We start from the raw sequence: 20450 nt of genomic DNA, 5'->3' as shown, positions 1-20450 counted from the left end.
CAGAAATAGCATTATAAATATTCACTTACCTTTGATGATCTTCATCGGAATGCACTCCCAGGAATCCCAGTTCCACAATAAATGTTAGTTTTGTTTCGATAAAGTCCATATTTATGTCCAAATACCTCCTTTTTGTTCACGCGTTCAGTTCACTTTTCCAAATGTACAATACGTGAGCACTAAGTTCAGACGAAAAGTCAAAAAAGTTCCATTACAGTTCGTAGAAACATGTCAAACGATGTATAGAATCAATCTTTAGGATGTTTTTATCATAAATCTTCAATAATATTCCAACCGGACAATTCCTTTGTCTTTAGAAAGGAAAGAGAACGGAGCTCGTGCTCACGGCCTGCGCACGATCAACAACTCATGGCTTTCAGCCAGACCCCTGATTCCAACAGCTCTTATTCTCTCCCCCTTCACAGTAGAAGCCTGAAACAACGTTCTAAAAAGACTGTTGACATCTAGTGGAAGCCTTAGGAAGTGCAATATGACCCCACAGACACTGTATATTGGATAGGCAATCACTTGAAAAACTACAGCCTCAGATTTCCCACTTCCTGGTTGGATTTTTTCTCAGGTTTTTGCCTGCCATATGAGTTCTGTTATACTCACAGACATCATTCAAACAGTTTTAGAAACTTCAGCGTGTTTTCTATCAAAATCTACTAATAATATGCATATCTTAGCTTCTGGGCCTGAGTAGCAGGCAGTTTACCCTGAGCACACTTTTCATCCGGACGTGAAAATAGCGCACCCAAGCCATAAGAGGTTTTAACAAACTATAGTTTTGGCAAGTCGGTTAGGACATCTACTTTGTGCATGACACAAGTAATTTTTCCAACAATTGTTTACAGACAGTTTATTTCACTTATAATTAACTGTATCACAATTCCAGTTGGTCAGAAGTTTACATACACTAAGTTAACCGTGCCTTTAAACAGTTTGGAAAATTCCAGAAAATTATGTCATGGCTTTAGAAGCTTCTGATAGGCTAATTGACATCATTTGAGTCAATTGGAGGTGTACCTGTGGATGTATTTCAAGGCCTACCTTCAAACTGAGTGCCTCTTTGCTTGACATTATGGGAAATTCAAAAGAAATTGGCCAAGAACTCAGAAAAAAAAGTTGTAGTGCTCCACAAGTCTGGTTCATCCTTGGGAGCAATTTCAAACGCCTGAAGGTACCACGTTCATCTGTACAAACAATAGTATGCAAGTATAAACACCATGGGACCACGCAGCCGTCATACCGCTCAGGAAGGAGATGCGTTCTGTCTCCTAGAGATGAACGTACTTTGGTGTGAAAAGTGCAAATCAATCCCAGAACAACAGGAAAGGACCTTGTGAAGATGCTGGAGGAAACTGGTACAAAAGTATCTATATCCACAGTGAAACAAGTCCTATATTGACATAACCTGAAAGGCCTCTCAGCAAGGAAGAAGCCACTGCTCCAAAACCGCCATAAAAAAGCCAGACTACGATTTGCAAATGCACATGAGGACAAAGATCATACTTTTTGGAGAAATGTCCTCTGGTCTGATGAAACAAAAATAGAACTGTTTGGCCATAATGACCATCGTTATGTTTGGAGGAAAAAGGGGGAAGCTTGCAAGCCGAAGAACACCATCCCAACCGTGAAGCACGTGCAAATCATGTTGTGGGGGGTGCTTTGCTGCAGGAGGGACTGGTGCACTTCACAAAATAGATGGCATCATGAGGTAGGAAAATTACGTGGATATATTGAAGCAACATCTCAAGACATCAGTCAGGAAGTTAATGGGTCTTCCAAATGGACAATGACCCCAAGCATACTTCCAAAGTTATGGCTTAAGGACAACAAAGTCAAAGTATTGGAGTGGCCATCACAAAGCCCTGACCTCAATCCTATAGAAGATTTGTGGGCAGAACTGAAAAAGCGTGTGCGAGCAAGGAGGCCTACAAACCTGACTCAGTTACACCAGCTCTGTCAGGAGGAATGGGCCAGAATTCACCCAACTTATTGTGGGAAGCTTGTGGAAGGCTACCCAAAACATTTGACCCAAGTTAAACTATTTAATGGCAATGCTACCAAATACTAATTGAGCGTATGTAAACTTCTGACCCACTGGGAATGTGATGAAAGAAATAAAAGCTGAAATAAATCATTCTCTCTACTATTATTCAGACATTTCACATTCTTAAAATAAAGTGGTGATCCTAACTGACCTAAAACAGGGAATTTTTACTAGGATTAGATGTCAGGAATTGTGAAAAACTGAGTTTAAATGTATTTGGCTAAGGTGTATGTAAACTTCCGACTTCAACTGTAGTTATATTGACTACGTCCTAGCTCGCACATTAATGTCTTAATCGAAGTTACGGATCGCTTCTTATCCGCTCGTCGTACCCTTATGCCATAGTTTGTACATCTCAATTGTATGTAGAAACCACATTTGTTTAAGCAAATCAGCTATGCCCCAACAAGATGTACATGCTAAAATTGCCACTGGTTACATCACGGTTTAGAGAACAACCTGCAGAAGACATTCAGCTACATTTTGGAGTGATGCATTTTGATTTGGGGGTCGTCAAAATGGAAAGAGAAACGCAACACTTATTTGTCGATGTCATGTTGAAGTCAATTGCGCGAGAGGGGGAGATGAGGTTGCATGTACTGCGACATGCGTAATGGAAACGGCAGATATAGGATACATTTTCTAAAGATCGACAACCGTTTTATCGTTTGACTGGTGGATTTTCCTTTATTGTGACAAATGATGATGGAAACGGTGTTTTTGTAATAAATTATTGCAGAATTATTTAAGGTATGCGGGGGCACGTGATGTCAACACGTAGGCCTAACTATGAAGCTCCACTCCACATTTAATTCTTAATGCCTACTGCCTGCTAAATCTATTTTTCAACTATAAAAATAATGTTTATTTGCAGGATCCTTGTCCCGACATTCAAGAATTGCTTCAAATTGCTTTTCTGGTTGGCTGAATGCAAATTTAACCGTCCAATTATTTGCAATGCAAGTTTCACCATGGCACGGACCGTGGCGATACTTTGGCACGTGCGAATTATTAGAATATGGCAAATATTAGTAAATTCTATCCATGCTGGCTTTCGTGGGCTACCTGAGACATGAAATAGATAGGTGGGAGGGCATACAGGCTGTGGCCAATGTTTTAATGCTCAATTTGCCTAAATGGGTAATGGAAACACTTCAACCACTACATTTTTATTCAACACTTTTTTCAGGTATGACGTCATTAAGTCCAAACGTTTTAATTGACACAAAAGAGTTACATTTTAAAGTCAAACCTTGTGATTTTCTTACTTTTAATACTATTTTATGTTTATTCAGAAAACAATATACATGTAGTGATGTCTTATGATTGTATTGTAATTTGAAGTGTTATATATTTTTTAAATGTAATAAAATAAAAAATAAGGATTTGTTTTTAAATAATTAAATAAATAAATATACAAGATAGTTGAATGGAAACGCACCCTAGCAGGCAATTGTCACATCTATTTTCTATGTAAACTTTCTAAATGTCGACAAAATATTACAGGACAAGTTAATGGAAACATAGTTAGGTTGGCTGCTAGTTAAGTGATAGTTTGACTGTCTAATCCATGTACTGGTGTGTGGCTAGCGACTTTTATAGGGAGACCGCTCTGAATTTTTCCTGTCATTTCCCGGTAATTTAATTTACTCTACATTCTAAATCCTGTGCATCCCAGTGCGTGTGACAAAATCAATTGTACAAAACCAAAGATATCGATCTGTTTCGAGCAATCAGTCTTATGTCATCGTGATGACTAAACTTTTATACTAGCATCTGAGGTAGAAAGGACGTGTAATTCCACTAAATGTTATGGGGTGAAAATGCAACCTTGTAAGGTAGTAACAAAATGGCCACATTTGGGAAATTAGCACAATATACAGTAATTGAATATGGCAAAATATTTAAAGATTTCAATTTAAAATGATATGATAGTATGTTGCCCACTCACTCATTTAAACATTTAGAGAGTTTGGTACCCCCTGTATTTAACCTCGTTATTGTTATTTTACTGTTACTTTTATTTATCTTTACTTTCGTTTATTTAGTAAGTATTTTCTTTACTCTTATTTTTCTTAACTGCATTGTTGGTTAAGGGCTTGCAAGTAAGCATTTCACGGTAAGCTCTACACCTGTTGTATTCGGGGCATGTGACCAAAAAATTGATTTGATTTTGAAAAATGCTTCTAAATACAATTTAACCAGGAGCTCTAGACTAGAGCCTCCAAAGTGTCTGTGCAGCAGCCTGAAAGTTTGTCCCTAGTCGATTTTAGATAGCTACGGTATCATTCCCCCTTTATCTGTGGTATCATCGCTAGCCTGGCTCGCTAGCAATATCAAATAATGTTGTATAAACAAAAGTAGCTACTAGCTAGCTAGTACCAGTTATCTACTTAGCTAATTACTCACAAAAACCAGTGGTTTGACGGTTGACATGCAGCAGAATTGACCGTGTCGAATGTAATCCATTCCTGGCCATATTGTTGAAATGCATTGAAAGTTTGCATCATCTTTATGGAAAACCATTTTCACTCCTATTTGCTGTGCTTTGGGCCCATATTGCAGACTTGTTGTCTCTGGGCAATTGGGCATCGTGGGCAAGTAAGTAATCCATACCAACCCTCCAGTAAGTCGTGACGAACTCACTAACAAAACTCAGTTTTGGACGAGACTGACTTTATGACCAAAATTATCCTATTTACACTTTGTAGTCAATTTTGACAATAGAATGAATGTCAAATCGATGCCACATAGGTCGTTTAAAAAGAGAAGTTGGTTCTAAACTAAGGGGTTGACCTTAAAGTGTGGGACCCTGCCTTTCAATTATCAAACCATTAAAGAGTGTCAAGTAATCAAATCAACTAAACATTTGCATATTATCAAATCAATTAATATTTTTGTATAGTACTCATAGCAATCCCTCATTGCCCAATCAGAAGATGTTCCATAGCAGGGTGCTCATATCAGATTTCTTGATCCAACATCCTCTCACTCTGTATCTCTTCCAGTCAGTAGACATGGAGGATGGGAAGCCTGATCTGCTACTAGTCAAAGAGGAGATTATAGAAGACGGACCAGAGAGCATTGACCTGCTGAGTGGACTAAAGATGGGGGAGCAAGGTAAGGTTGACAGAGTGCATTTAGAAAATACTCAGACCCCTTAACTTTTTCCACATTTTGTTATGTTCCAGCCTTATATTACCCCATGATGACAAAGCAACAACATGTTTAGAAGGTTTTGCAAATGTATTAAAAATAAAAAACTGATATCTCACATTTACATAAGTATTCAGACCCTGCACCTTTGGCAGCGATTACAGCCTCGAGTCTTCTTGGGTATGACACTAAAAGCTTGGCACACCTATATTTGGGGAGTTCTCCCATTCTTCTCTGCAGATCCTCTCAAGCTCTGTCAGGATGGATGGGTAGCCTCGCTGAACAGCAATTTTCAGGTCTCTATAGAGATGTTAGATTGGGTTCAAGTCCGGGCTCTGGCTGGGCCACTCAAGGACATTCAGAGACTTGTCCCGAAGCCACTCCTGCGTTGTCTTGTCTGTGTGCTTAGGGTTGTTGTCTTGTTGGAAGGTGAACCTTCACCCCAGTCTGGAGCAGGTTTTCATCAAGGATCTCTCTGTACTTTGCTCCATTCATCTTTCCCTCGATCCTGACTAGTCTCCCAATCCATGCTGCTGAAAAACATCCCCACAGCATGATGCTGCCACCACCATGCTTCACCGTAGGGATGGTATTGGCCAGGTGATGAGCGGTGCCTGGTTTCCTCCAGACGTGACACTTGGCATTCAGGCCAAAGAGTTCAATCTTGGTTTCATCAAACCAGTTAATCTTGTTTCTCTAGTCTGAGAGTCCTTTAGGTACCTTTTGGCAAGTTCCAAACGGGCTGTCATGTGTCTTTTACTGAGGAGTGGCTTCCGTCTGGCGACTCTACCATAAAGGCCTAATTGGTGGAGTGCTGCAGAGATGGTTTTCCTTCTGGAAGGTTCTCCCATCTCCGCAGAGGAACTCTGGAACTCTGTCAGAGTGACCATCGGGTTCTTGGTCACCTCCCTGGCCACTGTGTCCTTGGGGACCTTCAATGCTGCAGACATTTTTTGGTCCCCTTCCCCAGATCTGTGCCTCAACACAATCCTGTCTCGGAGCTCTACGGATAATTCCTCCAACCTCATGGCTTGGTTTTTGCTCTGACATGCACTGCCAACTGTGGGACCTTATATAGGCAGGTGTGTGCCTTTCCAAATCATGTCCAATCAATTGAATTTACCACAGGTGGACACCAATCAAGTTGTAGAAACATCTCAAGGATGATCAATGGAAACAGGATGCACCTGAGCTCAATTTTGAGTCTCATAGCAAAGGGTCTGAATACTTATGTAAATAAGGTATTTATGTTTTTATTTTTAATACATTTGCACGAATTTATATAAACCTGTTTTCGCTTTGTCATTATGGGGTATTGTGTGTAGATTGATGAGGGAAAACATTTATTTAGTCCATTTTAGAATTTTTCTTCATTTATAAAATGAAATCAATATAACTTATGTTTACACACATTATAATGTATGAAAATGATCTGGTAATACATTAAAAAAATCTTCATATGTCGAGTTCTCTGCCATGTTTGTAAAGTCTATTTTGTAACCTCTTCCTGCAGGTGGTTGGCTGGAGGCTAACAGAGAAGACTGGGCAGCCATCTTGGATTCCCAGAACCAGGCTGGTGCAGCCAGGGACCCTGGGGACAACATCACCGAGCAGGCCAGGACCAGAGGCAACATAGTGGAGGTCAGTGGATGGGACAGCATCCTCAACTCTGGGCTGGGGAACAAAATGGTTAACCACAACCAGAAACAGACAGTCAAACACAAAACAACATCCAATCTAAGTTAGGGATGGGCATTTGTCTGGCACGGAGGGAGAGAGAAGTAGCCAAACTGACTCGCGCTGGTTAGCCAAACTTGTTGCTGCCATAGGTTATCTATCATACCATCTGGTAGTGCCTATCTTGACTCCATCAAATCGTTTGTAAAAGAGCTAGCTAGCTACAGCAGTCAGTTAAGTTAGCTAAGTAGCAAGGCCAATTAAAGCTATTTTTCTGCGCTCCCCGTACTTGCCTACAACTCTATTCATATGAAACAACAGCCTACCGGTTGGATGATCAGTGTAGCCTACTCCTCATTTAGCCAACTTAATTCTGTAATTTTTATTCCATTTTGCATTGATTAGAAATCTCCCTCTCAATGTAGCGCCTCTTTGATTGATTCCAATAACAACAACCTAATACCTGTGAAATGTGTGTAGGCTACCGGTACGTGTTTTTTATGGGGCGCACTCATAAATAAAAGTATATATTTTTTTTAAATTTATGTCTATCCTTGTAGACTATGTTGCAATGTCACATAGATCATTGTAAACTCAGCAAAAAGAGAGACTGCCCTTTTTCAGGACCGGTCTTTCAAAGATAATTCGTAAAGAATCCAAATAACTTCACAGATCTTCATTGTAAAGGGTTTAAACACTGTTTCCCATGCTTGTTCAATGAACATGCACCTGTGGAACGGTCGTTAAGACACTAACAGCTTACAGACGGCAGACAATTAAGGTCACAGTTATGAAAACTTAAGACACTAAAGAGGCCTTTCTACTGACTCTGAAAAACACCAAAAGAAAGATGCCAAGGGTCCCTGCTTATCTGCGTGAACGTGCCTTAGGAATGCTGTAAGGAGGTATGAGGACTGCAGATGTGGCCATGGCAATCAATTGCAATGTCTGTACTGTGAGACGCGTAAGACAGCACTACAGGGAGACAGGACGGACAGCTCATCGTCCTCGCAATGGCAGACCACGTGTAACAACACCTGCACAGGATCGGTACATCCGAACATCACACCTGCGGGACAGGTACAGGATGGCAACAACTGCCCGCGTTACACCAGAAACGCACAATCCCTCCATCAGTGCTCAGACTGTCCGCAAATAGGCTGAGTGAGGCTGGACTGATGGCTTGTAGGCCTGTTGTAAGGCAGGTCCTCACCAGACATCACCGGCAACAACGTCGCCTATGGGCACAAACCCAATGTCGCTGGACCAGACAGGACTGGCAAAAAGTGCTCTTCACTGACGAGTCACGGTTTTGTCTCACCAGGGGTGACGGTCGGATTCGCGTTTAACATCAAAGGAATGAGTGTTACACCAAGGCTTGTACTCTGGAGCGGGACAACACAGACACTCCCTGGCCTTCATCCTCCTCACACTCTGCTAATGTTAAACCAGACCTCAGACAATGCCAGTTCTTCAACACTAAATGGCTACACAAGCCCATTGACAAATGACAGTAGGAAAAACAGAATCAGTAAAGGTGGCGGCATAAAAGAGAAGCGCTTCCGGTGTTCGTTCTGTTTCCCCAAACAGGTGGAGATCCACCAGAGCAGGTATTCCCAAACTGGGGTACGCGCAATGCTGTCGGGGTTACGCCAAATAAAAATGTGATTCACGTTTTAAAAAATAAATATAAATAATAAAATACAATTCTTCACATTTTCAAACACTCCATTTATATTTTCCAATGGGGCTATACATTTGGGTCAGGTTTTTTTCTCACCTGAGTAGCCTCATTTCACTGCCAAAAATGAAATTAAACCATCTTGTGTTCAGCTAAATAACAACACAATGTCAAATACAGGTAGCCTAGTCAAATAATTAACATCCAATCACATTAACCGGTACTCTCTCGCGGGAATTCCACTAACGGTCCATATGTAGCCAAACATAGCTGCTGCTCATTCCGTTTGCTCGAAAATCGATAAATGGTTAAAAAAGTAATGCCTGCGTCCATAGAAACATATACCAGCTCTACTGGTAGTACTGCTACTACCAGCAGTACTACACCTGCACCTGTCAACGACACAAGTTGTTCTGCTTCCACGAGCACATCCAATGCTAGCCTCAGTAATTCTACATTTGTTGTTAGCCCACCTAGCATGGACACTGATAGTTGTGAATATGATGCAGCCGAAGAGCTACTGACCCCTTACCCGGGAAAGCACCGAACAACAGACAGGGACATTGGACCATCGAAGAGGTGCAAATATGATGAGAACTACATTGATTTGGGGTTCACTTATATTGAGAGTAGTGCCATTCCTCAGCCAAAGTGTGTTATGTGCAAAAGTACTATCTCACAACTCGATGAAACCTTCACTCTTGCGCAGACATTTAGAAACAAAACATGCCAATTTGAAAAATAAGCCACAGTAGGTTTTTGAGCGAGAATTAAGATGACTTTCGAGTAGTAAAACATGAATAAAAGCAACAGATACCATTAATAAGAAGGGGCTAGAAGCGTCTTATATGGTGAGCTACCGAGTGGCTAGAACAGGCAAGCCCCATACTATTGTGGAGGACTTAATTCTTCCTGGTGCCACAAATATGGCTGGAACAATGCTGGGGGAAAACGCCCAAAAAACTATACAGACAATGTCTTCATCAAACAACACTGTTTCACGACGAATCAGTGACATGGCAGGAGATGTTTTGAAACAATTACTGCTTTGCATAGGAGCTAGTGAATTCTATGCGTTTCAGCTGGATGAGTCAACAGACGTGGCGGGCCTGGCACATCTCCTGGTATATGTCTGTTACGTTTATGGGGGGTCAATAAAGGAAGACATCCTCTTCTGCAAACCACTGGGAACCAGGACAACAGGGGAGGATATCTTTAAAGTACTGGACAGCTTTGTGACATCAAATGGACTTTAGTGGTCAAGATGTGTTGGTATCTGTACTGATGCACAAAAACTATGACAGGGAGACATAGTGGAGTAGTAACGCACGTGCAAGCAGTTGCTCCTGACGCCACTTGGGTACACTGCAGCATCCAACGAGAAGCTCTTGCTGCCAAGGGAATGACGGCTTGAAAGACGTTTTGGACACTACAGTGAAAATGGTTAACTTAGTTAAAGCAAGGCCCCTGAACTCTTGTGTATTTTCTGCACTATGCAATGATATGGGCAGCGACCATGTAATGCTTTTACAACATACAGAAGTGCGCTGGTTATCAAGGGGCAAAGTATTGACACATTTTTTTTAAATTGAGAGACAAGCTTAAAGTTTTCTTTACTGACCATAATTTCACTTGTCTGACCGCTTGCATGATGACGAGTTTCTCACACGACTGGCCAGTTTTTTCTCACCTGAATGATCTGAATCTAGGATTACAGGGACTCTACGCAACTAAATTCAATGTGCGGGACAAAATTGAGGTTATGATTAAGAAGTTGGAGCTCTTCTCTGTCTGCATTAACAAGGACCTTCCTCCATGCCCTGCCTCCAGTCCACTTACCGATATCTGAACAAGAGAGACTCATCGAAATTGCAACAAGCGGTTCTGTGAAATTGAATTTAATCAGAAGCCACTGCCAGATTTCTGGATTGGGTTGCGCTCAAAGTATCATGCATTGGCAAATCGCGCTGATAAGACACTGTTGCCCATTGCAACCACGTACCTATGTGAGAGTGGATTCTCGGCCCTCACTAGCATGAAAACTAAATACAGGCACAGACTGTGTGGAAAATGATTTACGACTGAGACTCTCTCCAATACAACCCAACATTGCAGAGTTATGTACATCCTTTCAAGCACACCCTTCTCAATTACCTGTGGTGAGTTATTCACAATTTTTGATGAACAAATAAAGTTTTATATGTAAGATGGCTAAATAAAGAGCATTATTAAATTGATTATTATTATTTATTCCCTGGTCCTGTAAGAGCTCTTTGTCACTTCCCACAAGCCGAGTTGTGACAAACTCACACTCATTCTTATGTTTAATAAATGTATCGTATATTGTGTGTGTGGCAGGCTTACAATGATGGCAAAAAAAAATATTTGAGAGTGCGCTGACCCTGGTGCTAGAGGGGGCACGCAGCTGGAGGTTGAATGTTTGAAGGGGTACGGGACTATAAAAAGTTTGGGAACCACTGCACCAGAGGATGCACATGGAAGACAAATTGTTCGGGTGCCATTTGTGCTGAGACAGTTTCTCTGACTTGTCCGATCTGAAGATGCACCAGAGGGTCCACAAAGGAGAAATCTTACAGCTGCCCTCAGTGTGAGAAGAGGTTCTCCCACCAGCACCAGCTGAAGATGCACCTGAAGATCCACACGGGAGAGAGGGCGTTTGCCTGTACGCACTGCGGGAAGAGGTTCTCAGAGAGGAGCTACCTCAGGATACACCAACAGAAACTGCACATTGCCCATGTATAAGAGTATAGTGACATGTAATGGAGTACTAGTTAGTTTGTAGTTCATTCTGTTGGTTTTGGATATATAGAGCCCCACGGTGGAGGTGTCATAATACCCATAGAACCTAGTGGTCAAACAGGGAAATGGTTACAATCTTTTTTCACCATTCATTTTTCCCATAGGGGATTTTAGAAACACTTAAGATAAGGTCTGTGTTTTGTGTAGGCTTACTCTGGCGTGACATTTTGATAACCATGTATCATGACTTGCCCTGTTGGGTGAGGATCAAGCGGCCGTTCATGTGCAAAGTATTAGCATTTCCATGAGCATAGTTATCAGCTGTATGTACGATAGTGAAGTCCTTTGTGTTTTCTCCCGTTCTTTCTTACGTGCCCCTCCCTTTTCATTTTGTGTAACAAGCTGTCATATCGGTTTAGTCCACTAGGGACCTTTCATTGCATTATGTAGTAATCAATGTGTAAGCTATTCTGTTTGTGTTTATGTAATTCTGTGTGATTATTTATTTAGTTAGTAAATAAATAATTAAGCCAATTTCTATATCGCTGATTCATCATTTATGCTAGGGTTCGTGCAGATATCAAAGGATTTTGTGACATTCAGAATGAGACTGATAGAAGGCAACAATTAATAATGACTGAAATGTAAGAGATATTTATATCTTTCAGAGTTAATTCGGGAACCGGTAACTCGAAAAATAAACTTTTTCCGTGGCGCCCCAAGATTGCAAATGAGTTAATTCTTACAGGATTAATTTAATCATCGTAATAATTAAACATAGTTAATCGATTTGATAAAACAATCATCACATTAATGATAGCCAAGACACGACACATGTACATTATCTATGTAGTAGGGAACTGGATGAGGTGAACTGAGGAAAACATGGTGTTATGTGATGGTGTCTGAAATATTACTTCATTGATGAAAAGTGACAACCTTTGATGCTGATGCTTTATAATGAGGAAATGATAGTAACTTAATTAATGTTTACTTTACATAAAGTAGTCAAGCTGTGTGTAATGTAATGTTGAACATTTTTCAAAGTATTCTAAAATTAATTTTATCAGATTTACAGAGAATATAGTGTTACCATAGTGGGAAGTTATTCTACTTGACACGTATCATTTTGTGCAATAAAAGTACTGTACTTCACATTACTTGAGCATATGACCATTTTGTTGAAATGTAATACATTTACTCTGTGCTGACCCTTTGTATCATTGCAAGGGCTAAGTTTCCCTTATCCCAATCGAACCAAAACATACTTCATTCTTGAATCAACACATTTTGATTTAAAAATAATAATAAACACCAATGGCTCCATATTGTCAGGTACATTAATCACAGTGTTAGTGAAGGGCTTGACTGTGTAAACATTTTATAATATGTCATGTTTTGTGTGTACAGCAAAGAGTTTCTTATATAAACCTTTATGCTTTTCTGTTCAATGTGTGTTTACAGTCTGCAGTCCATGAGGACCTGCTGATATCCGGTGCTGCTGGCAGGCGAGACTGGACCTCTGAGACGGCTGGTCACAAACCTTGGTTCCGGATCAGGACCCTGGATCAGGAGCCATCGCTTTTCCTTTCCGAGTCAGAAACAGAACCAAACCGTGAGGGGCAGAGACTCCACCACCACACAGAACACAACCAGTGGACAGGTGGACTAAACAACCTCAGTCCTACTGGTCATCAGATAGACAGAGGCTCCAGTCTGCAGCCCAGACCCTTCTCTTCACAGTCTCAGTGTAGTGATGAAGCAGCGCCTGGGGCTGATGGAGATAGGCCCTCCTGTTCCTATGATACAAACACCACAGTATCCATGATGAACAATTCAGGTCACCCTGGGCTTCAGCCTTCACAGAGAGTAGTGGGAGACACCCCCGGTGGGAGTCTAACAGGAAGTCTGTCTTCTCCTTCAGGATCTTGTCTAATGCCTGGTGACTGGGTTCATAGAAGACCTGGACCTGGGTCTATCCTTCCTCAGTTACCTCATGGTTACTCCACCAATACAGACAGGGTCAGGATGGGCATTCACCATAAGAGGTACCTAGCCTATAACACAACACACAATCCCAACACCCAAACAATGGCTAGAGGTCAAGGATGGAGCTCAAATACTAACCACCTGAGGGTGGTGGCTCCTGCTTCTACCTCCTCTGGTGTCATTGGGTCACAACGTGGGAGGCCGAGTAATAGGACGGACGCTGACAAGCCGTACGCCTGCCCCACATGTGGGAAGCGCTTCGCTAGGGCAGACTATTTGAGGGAGCACCAGGCCGTTCACACCAAGGAGAGGCCCTTCAAGTGCAAACTATGTTACAAGAGCTTCTCTTTCCTGACTAACCTTATCAGACATAGGAGTGTCCACAACCGGGAGAAATTGTAACAGTGTGGCTCGAGATGTACGCAGGGGATATCTGGGAACTATTCTTAATTTAACATATAGTTGTGAAGTGTTTTGGGGAAGAGGGTAATTAACCACATACCCTTCATTAACCCTTTGTTAACTTGTCATTTGAAACAGGCTTGGATACACCTGTTTTTGGAGAGACAGTAAACCTAGGCTAAAACAAGGACAGTTGAATATTTACCTTACTGAGGTGATGGAAGGTAGATGGAATAAAGTCATTATATTCTTTTCTACTCTATTCTTGTTCACACACTGTTCTTTCTAAACAAGTCTGCCCTCAGCTTGAAAGATACTGATCATGGGAGATTTGATGTGTAATGTAATAAACAGTACCGTAATTCAAAGAGCAGCGTGCATACCTTTTTCATTTAACCACACCTTTTCAGCTATGATGCCAACCAATAAGATAATTTCTCTTTATTGTACAACAATTTCCACTTTGTGTTTTATTGTTGTTATTTAGACAGTAAAATCCTGGCACTCAAAATATTACAAATTTAACTGCGCAGCATCACATACTTACTGCAGTAGTCTTTAATTCGCATTGGTGACAGGACTTGGTTGATAGATGTTATCTGGATAACATTAGCTAGCTGCTAACATGACTAACTGTATGGTTTTTCACACTCAAATAGGATGGAGGTGCTGGCAAATGCAGCAGTAGCAGACATCTTTAAAGTCGTAGACAACTATGCTGTGTTTCATTTGGATATAACTCAAAGCCAGAAAGAAAACATGGCATTGCGAAGGAAACTACAGCTACTGGAAACTGAAGGTGGCACGGGAGCGAGCAGAGAGGACAATGTGAGAGCGTAGTGTAAAGATCCTCGATAGATACAAAGGCATGTCAAAATGTACAAATTGCAGAAGGCAGAGGCTGCGCAGCCTGTCGCCGTGCATATCTAGCTCAGTGCCTGCCGCCTCGTTCACCTTTTGACGTGATCAGATTCATTATCGAGAATTGGGTCTTGGTCAGTTTTTGGATAGTATGCAATAATTCCCCTGATTACTTTGGTATTTTGTATTTCATTAGGATCCCAATTAGATGTTGCAAAAGCAGCAGCTACTCTTCCTGGGGTCCACACAAAACATAATACAGAATGACATAATACAGAATATCAATAGACAAGAACAGCTCAAGGACAGAAAAAAATTAAGGCACGTTGCCTACATATCAATGCATACACACAAACTATCTAAGTCAAATAGGGGAGAGGCGCTGTGCCGTGAGGTGTTGCTTTATATGTTTTTTGAAACCAGGGTTGCTGTTTATTTGAGCAGCATGAGATGGAAGGAAGTTCCATGCGATAAGGGCTCTATATAATACTGTACGCTTTCTTGAATTTGTTCTGGATTTAGGGACTGTGAAAAGACCCCTGGTGCCATGTCTGATGGGATAAGAGTGTGTCAAAGCTGTGTGTAAATTGACTATGCAAACAATTCGGGATTTTCAACACAATGTTTCTTATAAAAAGAAGTGATGCAGTCAGTCTCTCCTCAACTCTTAGCCAAGAGAGACTGGCATGCATAGTATTTATATCAGCCCTCTGATTACAATGAAGAGCAGAACGTGCCGCTCTGTTCTGGGCCAGCTGCAGCTTAACTAGGTCTTTCCTTGCAGCACTGGACAATAATCAAGATTAGACAAAACTAGAGGCTGCAGAACTTGCTTTTTGGAGTGTGGTGTCAAAAAAGCAGAGCATCTCTTTATTACAGCCAGATCTCTCCCCATCTTTACAACCATTGCATCTATGTTTTGACAATGACAGTTGACAATCTAAGGTAACGCCAAGTAATGTTGTCTCCTCAACTTGTTCAACAGCCACACCATTCATTACCAGATTCAGTCTAGAATTTAAGGAATGATTTGTACCAAATACAAAGCTCTTAGTTTTAGAGATGTTCAGGACCAGTTTATTACTGGCCACCCATTCCAAAACAGACTGCAACTCTTTAAGGGTTTCAGTGACTTAATTAGCTGTGGCTGCTGATGCATATATGGTTGAATCATCAGCATACATGGACACACATGCTGTGTTTAATGCCAGTAGCAGGTCATTGGTAAAAATAGAAAAGAGTAGAAGGCCTAGAGAGCTGCCCTGCTGTACACCACACTTTACATGTTTGACATTAGAGAACCTTCCATTAAAGAAAACCTTTTGAGTTGTATTAGATAGATTGCCATATCATGGATTCAGTGCTGAGATTGAAAGCCATAACACATACGTTTTTTCAATAATATCAAATAATATCTCAAATCTAACAGTACAGCTCCCACAATCATCTTATCAATTTATTTCAAACAATCATCAGTCATTTGTGTCAGTGCAGTACATGTTGAGTGCCCTTCTCTATAAGCATGCTGTTGTTAATTTGTTTACAGAGAAATAGCATTGTATTTGGTCAAACACAATTTTTTCCAACAGTTTGCTAAGAGCTGGCAGCAAGCTTATATGTCTGCTGTTAGAACCAGTAAAGGCCGCTTTAACTCTCTTGGGTAGCGTAATTACTTGGGCTTCCCTCTAGGCCTCAGGACAAAGACTTTCCTCTAGGCTCAGATTAAACATATGACAGATGTGAGTGGCTATAGTCAGCTACCATCCTCAGTAGCTTTCCATCTAAGTTGTCAATGCATGAGATGTGTCATTATTGATCGATAACAATAATTATCTCTAGCTAGCACAAAGACACAATTTCATATTCTAACCAGGTTCTTGATTACTGCACTTATTATTATTTACTCAACAAAAACAATGTGATGCATGAAACATAATACATCGATCAATAAATAGTATATCAAGAAGTTATGAGAAATGTTGCCTTACATCCTTGCCAATAGTATTGAATAGCTATTGACACAATAGTATACCGTTGAGCATTGACAGTAGCTAACCTAACCACCTCTTTTCCTTCTATAACTCTCAGGTGAAGGAGATCTCACTGGAGGCCACAGGAGCTTTGTGAAGCCAGTGGGACACAAACCATGGGGAGATGGCCAACCAATCACTGTTGTCCTGGGGTCAAGCTGGAGAGGTCAAGGACCCGACTCAGCATCACAGAGGTCAGTGGAACGCTGAGCGCCGTCCTCAAGTCAGAGACAGACACCAAGACTTTAATGGGGTTGGGGCAACTAAGCTGTAATCCTTTCCCCATTTAGAGTATTTACTTTACAGTAACCTGAGCCCAAGGACTGTTCTGTCCAATCGGTTGATGTGTTACAGGTCCTGTTCATACGCTACAGAGACAGAGATGATACCTGGTGACGGGCCTGTGGGATTAGATACACAGACTAATCCAATGAGAGGGGACTGGAACCAGTACAGCAGTAGTGTATACTCTGAAGGGTCCCTAGATAAGAAAGGGGATGCCCTTTTTGTGTGTCTATTCTTGTCTTTGAGGCTACATAACCAGCTACCTACTATCTTGAAACTCACTGACAACTTTTTTCACTTACTTTACCAGCCTGTTATGGTTTGTGACCCTGTGTTACCTAGCACAGTGAGTGGCAAGAAGCAAGAGTGGACTGGGTCAGGCAGGAGTGGTTCTGAGCCAGGCGGCTAGTTGGTCCTGGCAGAAGGAAAGAAAGTGCAGTGGGACCTTTTTATTTTACCTTTATTTAACTAGGCAAGTCAGTTAAGAACAAATTCTTATTTTCAATGACGGCCTAGGAACACTGGGTTAACTGCCTTGTTCAGGAGCAGAAGGACAGATTTTTACCTTGTCAGCTCGGGGATTCGATCTTGCAACCTTTCGGTTACTAGTCCAATGCTCTAACTACTAGGCTACCTACCTACCTGCTTTTAAGTACTTAAAAGGACTTCAGTTTGTGCTAAACAATCCAATCTAATGTTATTTTGTGCATGTCCCTACAATATGTAATAAAGTTTACAGAGAAAGTACACAAACAAGTATAGCGTTTTTGTTTTAAAGTAAGGTGATCTCCTTATGACACTAACTTTCCTTGTTAGCTCATCGAATAGCATCTGAACCATTGTTGAAGTGTATTTAATTTACTGCCAATGTGGATATGCCTTGTTTGACACTCTTTCCGAATATGAATGAGAGTTTTATTAAGCTAAACCGGTTTGCACCAGGATATGGCTCATGATGTGAACGGGTGAAAGCGGTGAGAGAGGAGCGCCCTGCTCAAATAGAATTGTAATCTACGCCACCGGGTCATATTACCAACAAGGCAGCGTGGTGCATCGTTCAGGAACATACAACATACATTTTCCATAAATACATACTTTTCTATCTAGTTTAAGGCAGATAAAGTATGTATACGTTTCGAACACTTTGCATGTGTTGTAATCATTACTCCACGTGCTTAGCATACGTCACTTTGTTTTGATACAACTTCGCCATGTCACCCAGTTCACGCCCAGGAGGCAGCCCGGTTTCAAAACGAATGCAATCACTTTTCACCTGATGAAATCTCCACCCACCTGGGCACCTGTGCCAGCTTAATCTAATCCCCTCATTGGAATTTAAAATCGGATCGCAGCTGCTGTTTAGATGGGCCGTATAACCGTTTTTTTCCCTCCAGAAAATCTGCAATCCAAATGAACCTATCCCAGCCACCATATTATTTTTGGAAGCCCAATTGATTCTGAATTCGAGCATTTCAAATGTATTGTTATGATCAGACCTCTTGATGTAAGGACTAAGGGTGTCAAACTCAATTCCTGGAGGGGCGAGTGTCGGTTTCTTAGTTTGGAACTCCTCTCACCTGGTATTCTAGGTCTTAATTGAACATGAATTCAAAGGTAATAACCCAGTAGACACGCGGCTCTCCTGGAATTGAGTTTGACACCCCTGGACAAAGGTGTTGGACTGACTGCTCCAGGGAGTCCCATCCTGGCTACCCATCAAATTTGCCTTTGTAGGATATTATGCAGTTATACTGTAGATAGAATTATTGTAGACTGATGATATGCAGACATTATAAATTACTAGGAGTAGGGTGGATTTCACCAGAATGTCACCTTGGGGAACATCACATCAAGGACAAAGAACACCTTATCCAGGTTTGCCAGCCTGGGGTGAGCACCACCCAAGATGGCTCTTGGTCCGGTGGGTCCTGTCCGGTGTGTCCTGTCCATGACCTATGAATGTAAACACAGAGAATGTGGTTACAGAGCATAAATAGAGTCATTGCAGTACACCATTACAGGCACCTTCCTGATGCCAATGAATCATTTGATCAAAAAGGCACTTCATTTTCTGAGGTGGAAGAGGCCGGCAGTTGACACCTGACGTGGTTGACCTCTTCTTCCAATGGGGTAGTCTCCAATTGGCATTGATAGCTTGTCCAATGTGCAGACTTTAAAGGGACAATCAGCAGTTGCTACTTATAAATTAATTATATGTATCCATTGATTCTTGAATAATATAAATTATAAATGCCTCATGAGCTTAGTTCAATTGTCGCACCCCATCAGAACCCAAAATACAAGCGTGTTTAACTACAATGTTTGTAAACAAAGAAATGTCAACAAACACTATCACCTCAAAACATGGTTAAAACTATAATTTTCATATAATGGATGGTCGGTCCTTGCATCCATAGCTCTGTCTATGAATTTGAGGGTTTACATTTCTCCAGGCCCATCTCTCAGCTTTTCAGCGTACCAGGGGTGGGGAAACCGCTTTGTTATTATTTCTACTGCTGATTGCCATATCTTGGAATGACGGAAACATAAATATCAAAGTAACATTAATATAATAACTTTTAAATGCATGCCATGCTAGACATGACAATAATTCAGAGTTAACATTTACCATTAGGTCAAGTATCTATTATTACCTTACAAGTGTACAGACATCTTGTAATTTTGTTGACATTGTAGAAGGGATCAGATTAACAGATTATAGCCAGATAAGTGCTTTACACCACTGGTTACATTATAGTATCTAAGTAAAAAAATACTTTAAAGTACTACTTAAGTCGTTTTTTGGAGGTATCTGTACTCTACTTTACTATTTAGACTTTTACAACTTTTAATTCACTACATAAATAAATGTAGTTTTTACTCCAAACATTTTCCCTGACATCCGAAAGTACTCCTTACATGATGAATGCTTAGCAGGACAGAAAAATAGTCAAATTTACACACTTATCAAGAGAACACGTGGTCATCCCTACTGCCTCTGACCTGGCAGACTCACTGAATACAAATGCATCATTTGTAAATGATGTCTTCGTGTTGGAGTGTACCCCTAGCTATTCCTTAATTTTAAAAACAAGAAAACGGTGCGTCTGCTTTGCTTAATATCAGGAATTTGAAATGATTTATACTTTTACTTTCTATACTTAAGTATATTTTAGCAATTACATTTACGTTTTACACTTAAGTATATTTAGAACGAAATACTTCTGGACTTATACTCAAGTAGTATTTTACTGGGTGACTTAAACTTTTACTTGAGTAACTTTCTATTAAGGCATCTATACTTTTACTCAAGTATGACAATTGTGTACTTTTTCCACCACTGAGAGTAAATAGTTACCTTACTGAGTAACGTTAGTTGTCTTCACTTTCTTCCAGTAGTAGACTACTACTCAGTCTGTCAAAGTCGCCAGCTTTTTATTGATTTCATGAAGTGCAACGCACCATACCAACGTCAATGATGCAACTTTAGCTCTATTCGTTGTATCTGAAAATAAGCAATTATACTCGTACCCATATCTAATTCGTTAGCTAG

At 40.9% G+C, this 20450-nt stretch overlaps 2 protein-coding genes across 2 annotated transcripts in view; one reads left to right on the top strand and one right to left on the bottom strand.

Moving 5' to 3' along the window:
* Window positions 1–14091, top strand: part of LOC106602403 (uncharacterized) — a 37901-nt gene extending 23810 nt beyond the window's left edge. The window contains exons 5-7 of the mRNA XM_014195015.2: window positions 5065–5176; window positions 6726–6853; window positions 12795–14091. Of these exons, the coding sequence (XP_014050490.1) occupies window positions 5065–5176; window positions 6726–6853; window positions 12795–13721 (1167 nt within the window). The 3' untranslated portion in view covers window positions 13722–14091. The remainder of the gene's footprint in view (window positions 1–5064; window positions 5177–6725; window positions 6854–12794) is intronic.
* Window positions 1–20450, bottom strand: part of LOC106602437 (oocyte zinc finger protein XlCOF29-like) — a 395249-nt gene that overhangs the window by 354052 nt on the left and 20747 nt on the right. The gene's annotated exons all lie outside the window — the stretch shown is intronic.

Source organism: Salmo salar, chromosome ssa04 (assembly GCF_905237065.1).
Source record: "Salmo salar chromosome ssa04, Ssal_v3.1, whole genome shotgun sequence".
Lineage (NCBI taxonomy): Eukaryota > Metazoa > Chordata > Actinopteri > Salmoniformes > Salmonidae > Salmo > Salmo salar.
Note: the sequence above shows the minus strand (reverse complement) of the source record. Positions and strands in the feature narration are given on the sequence as shown.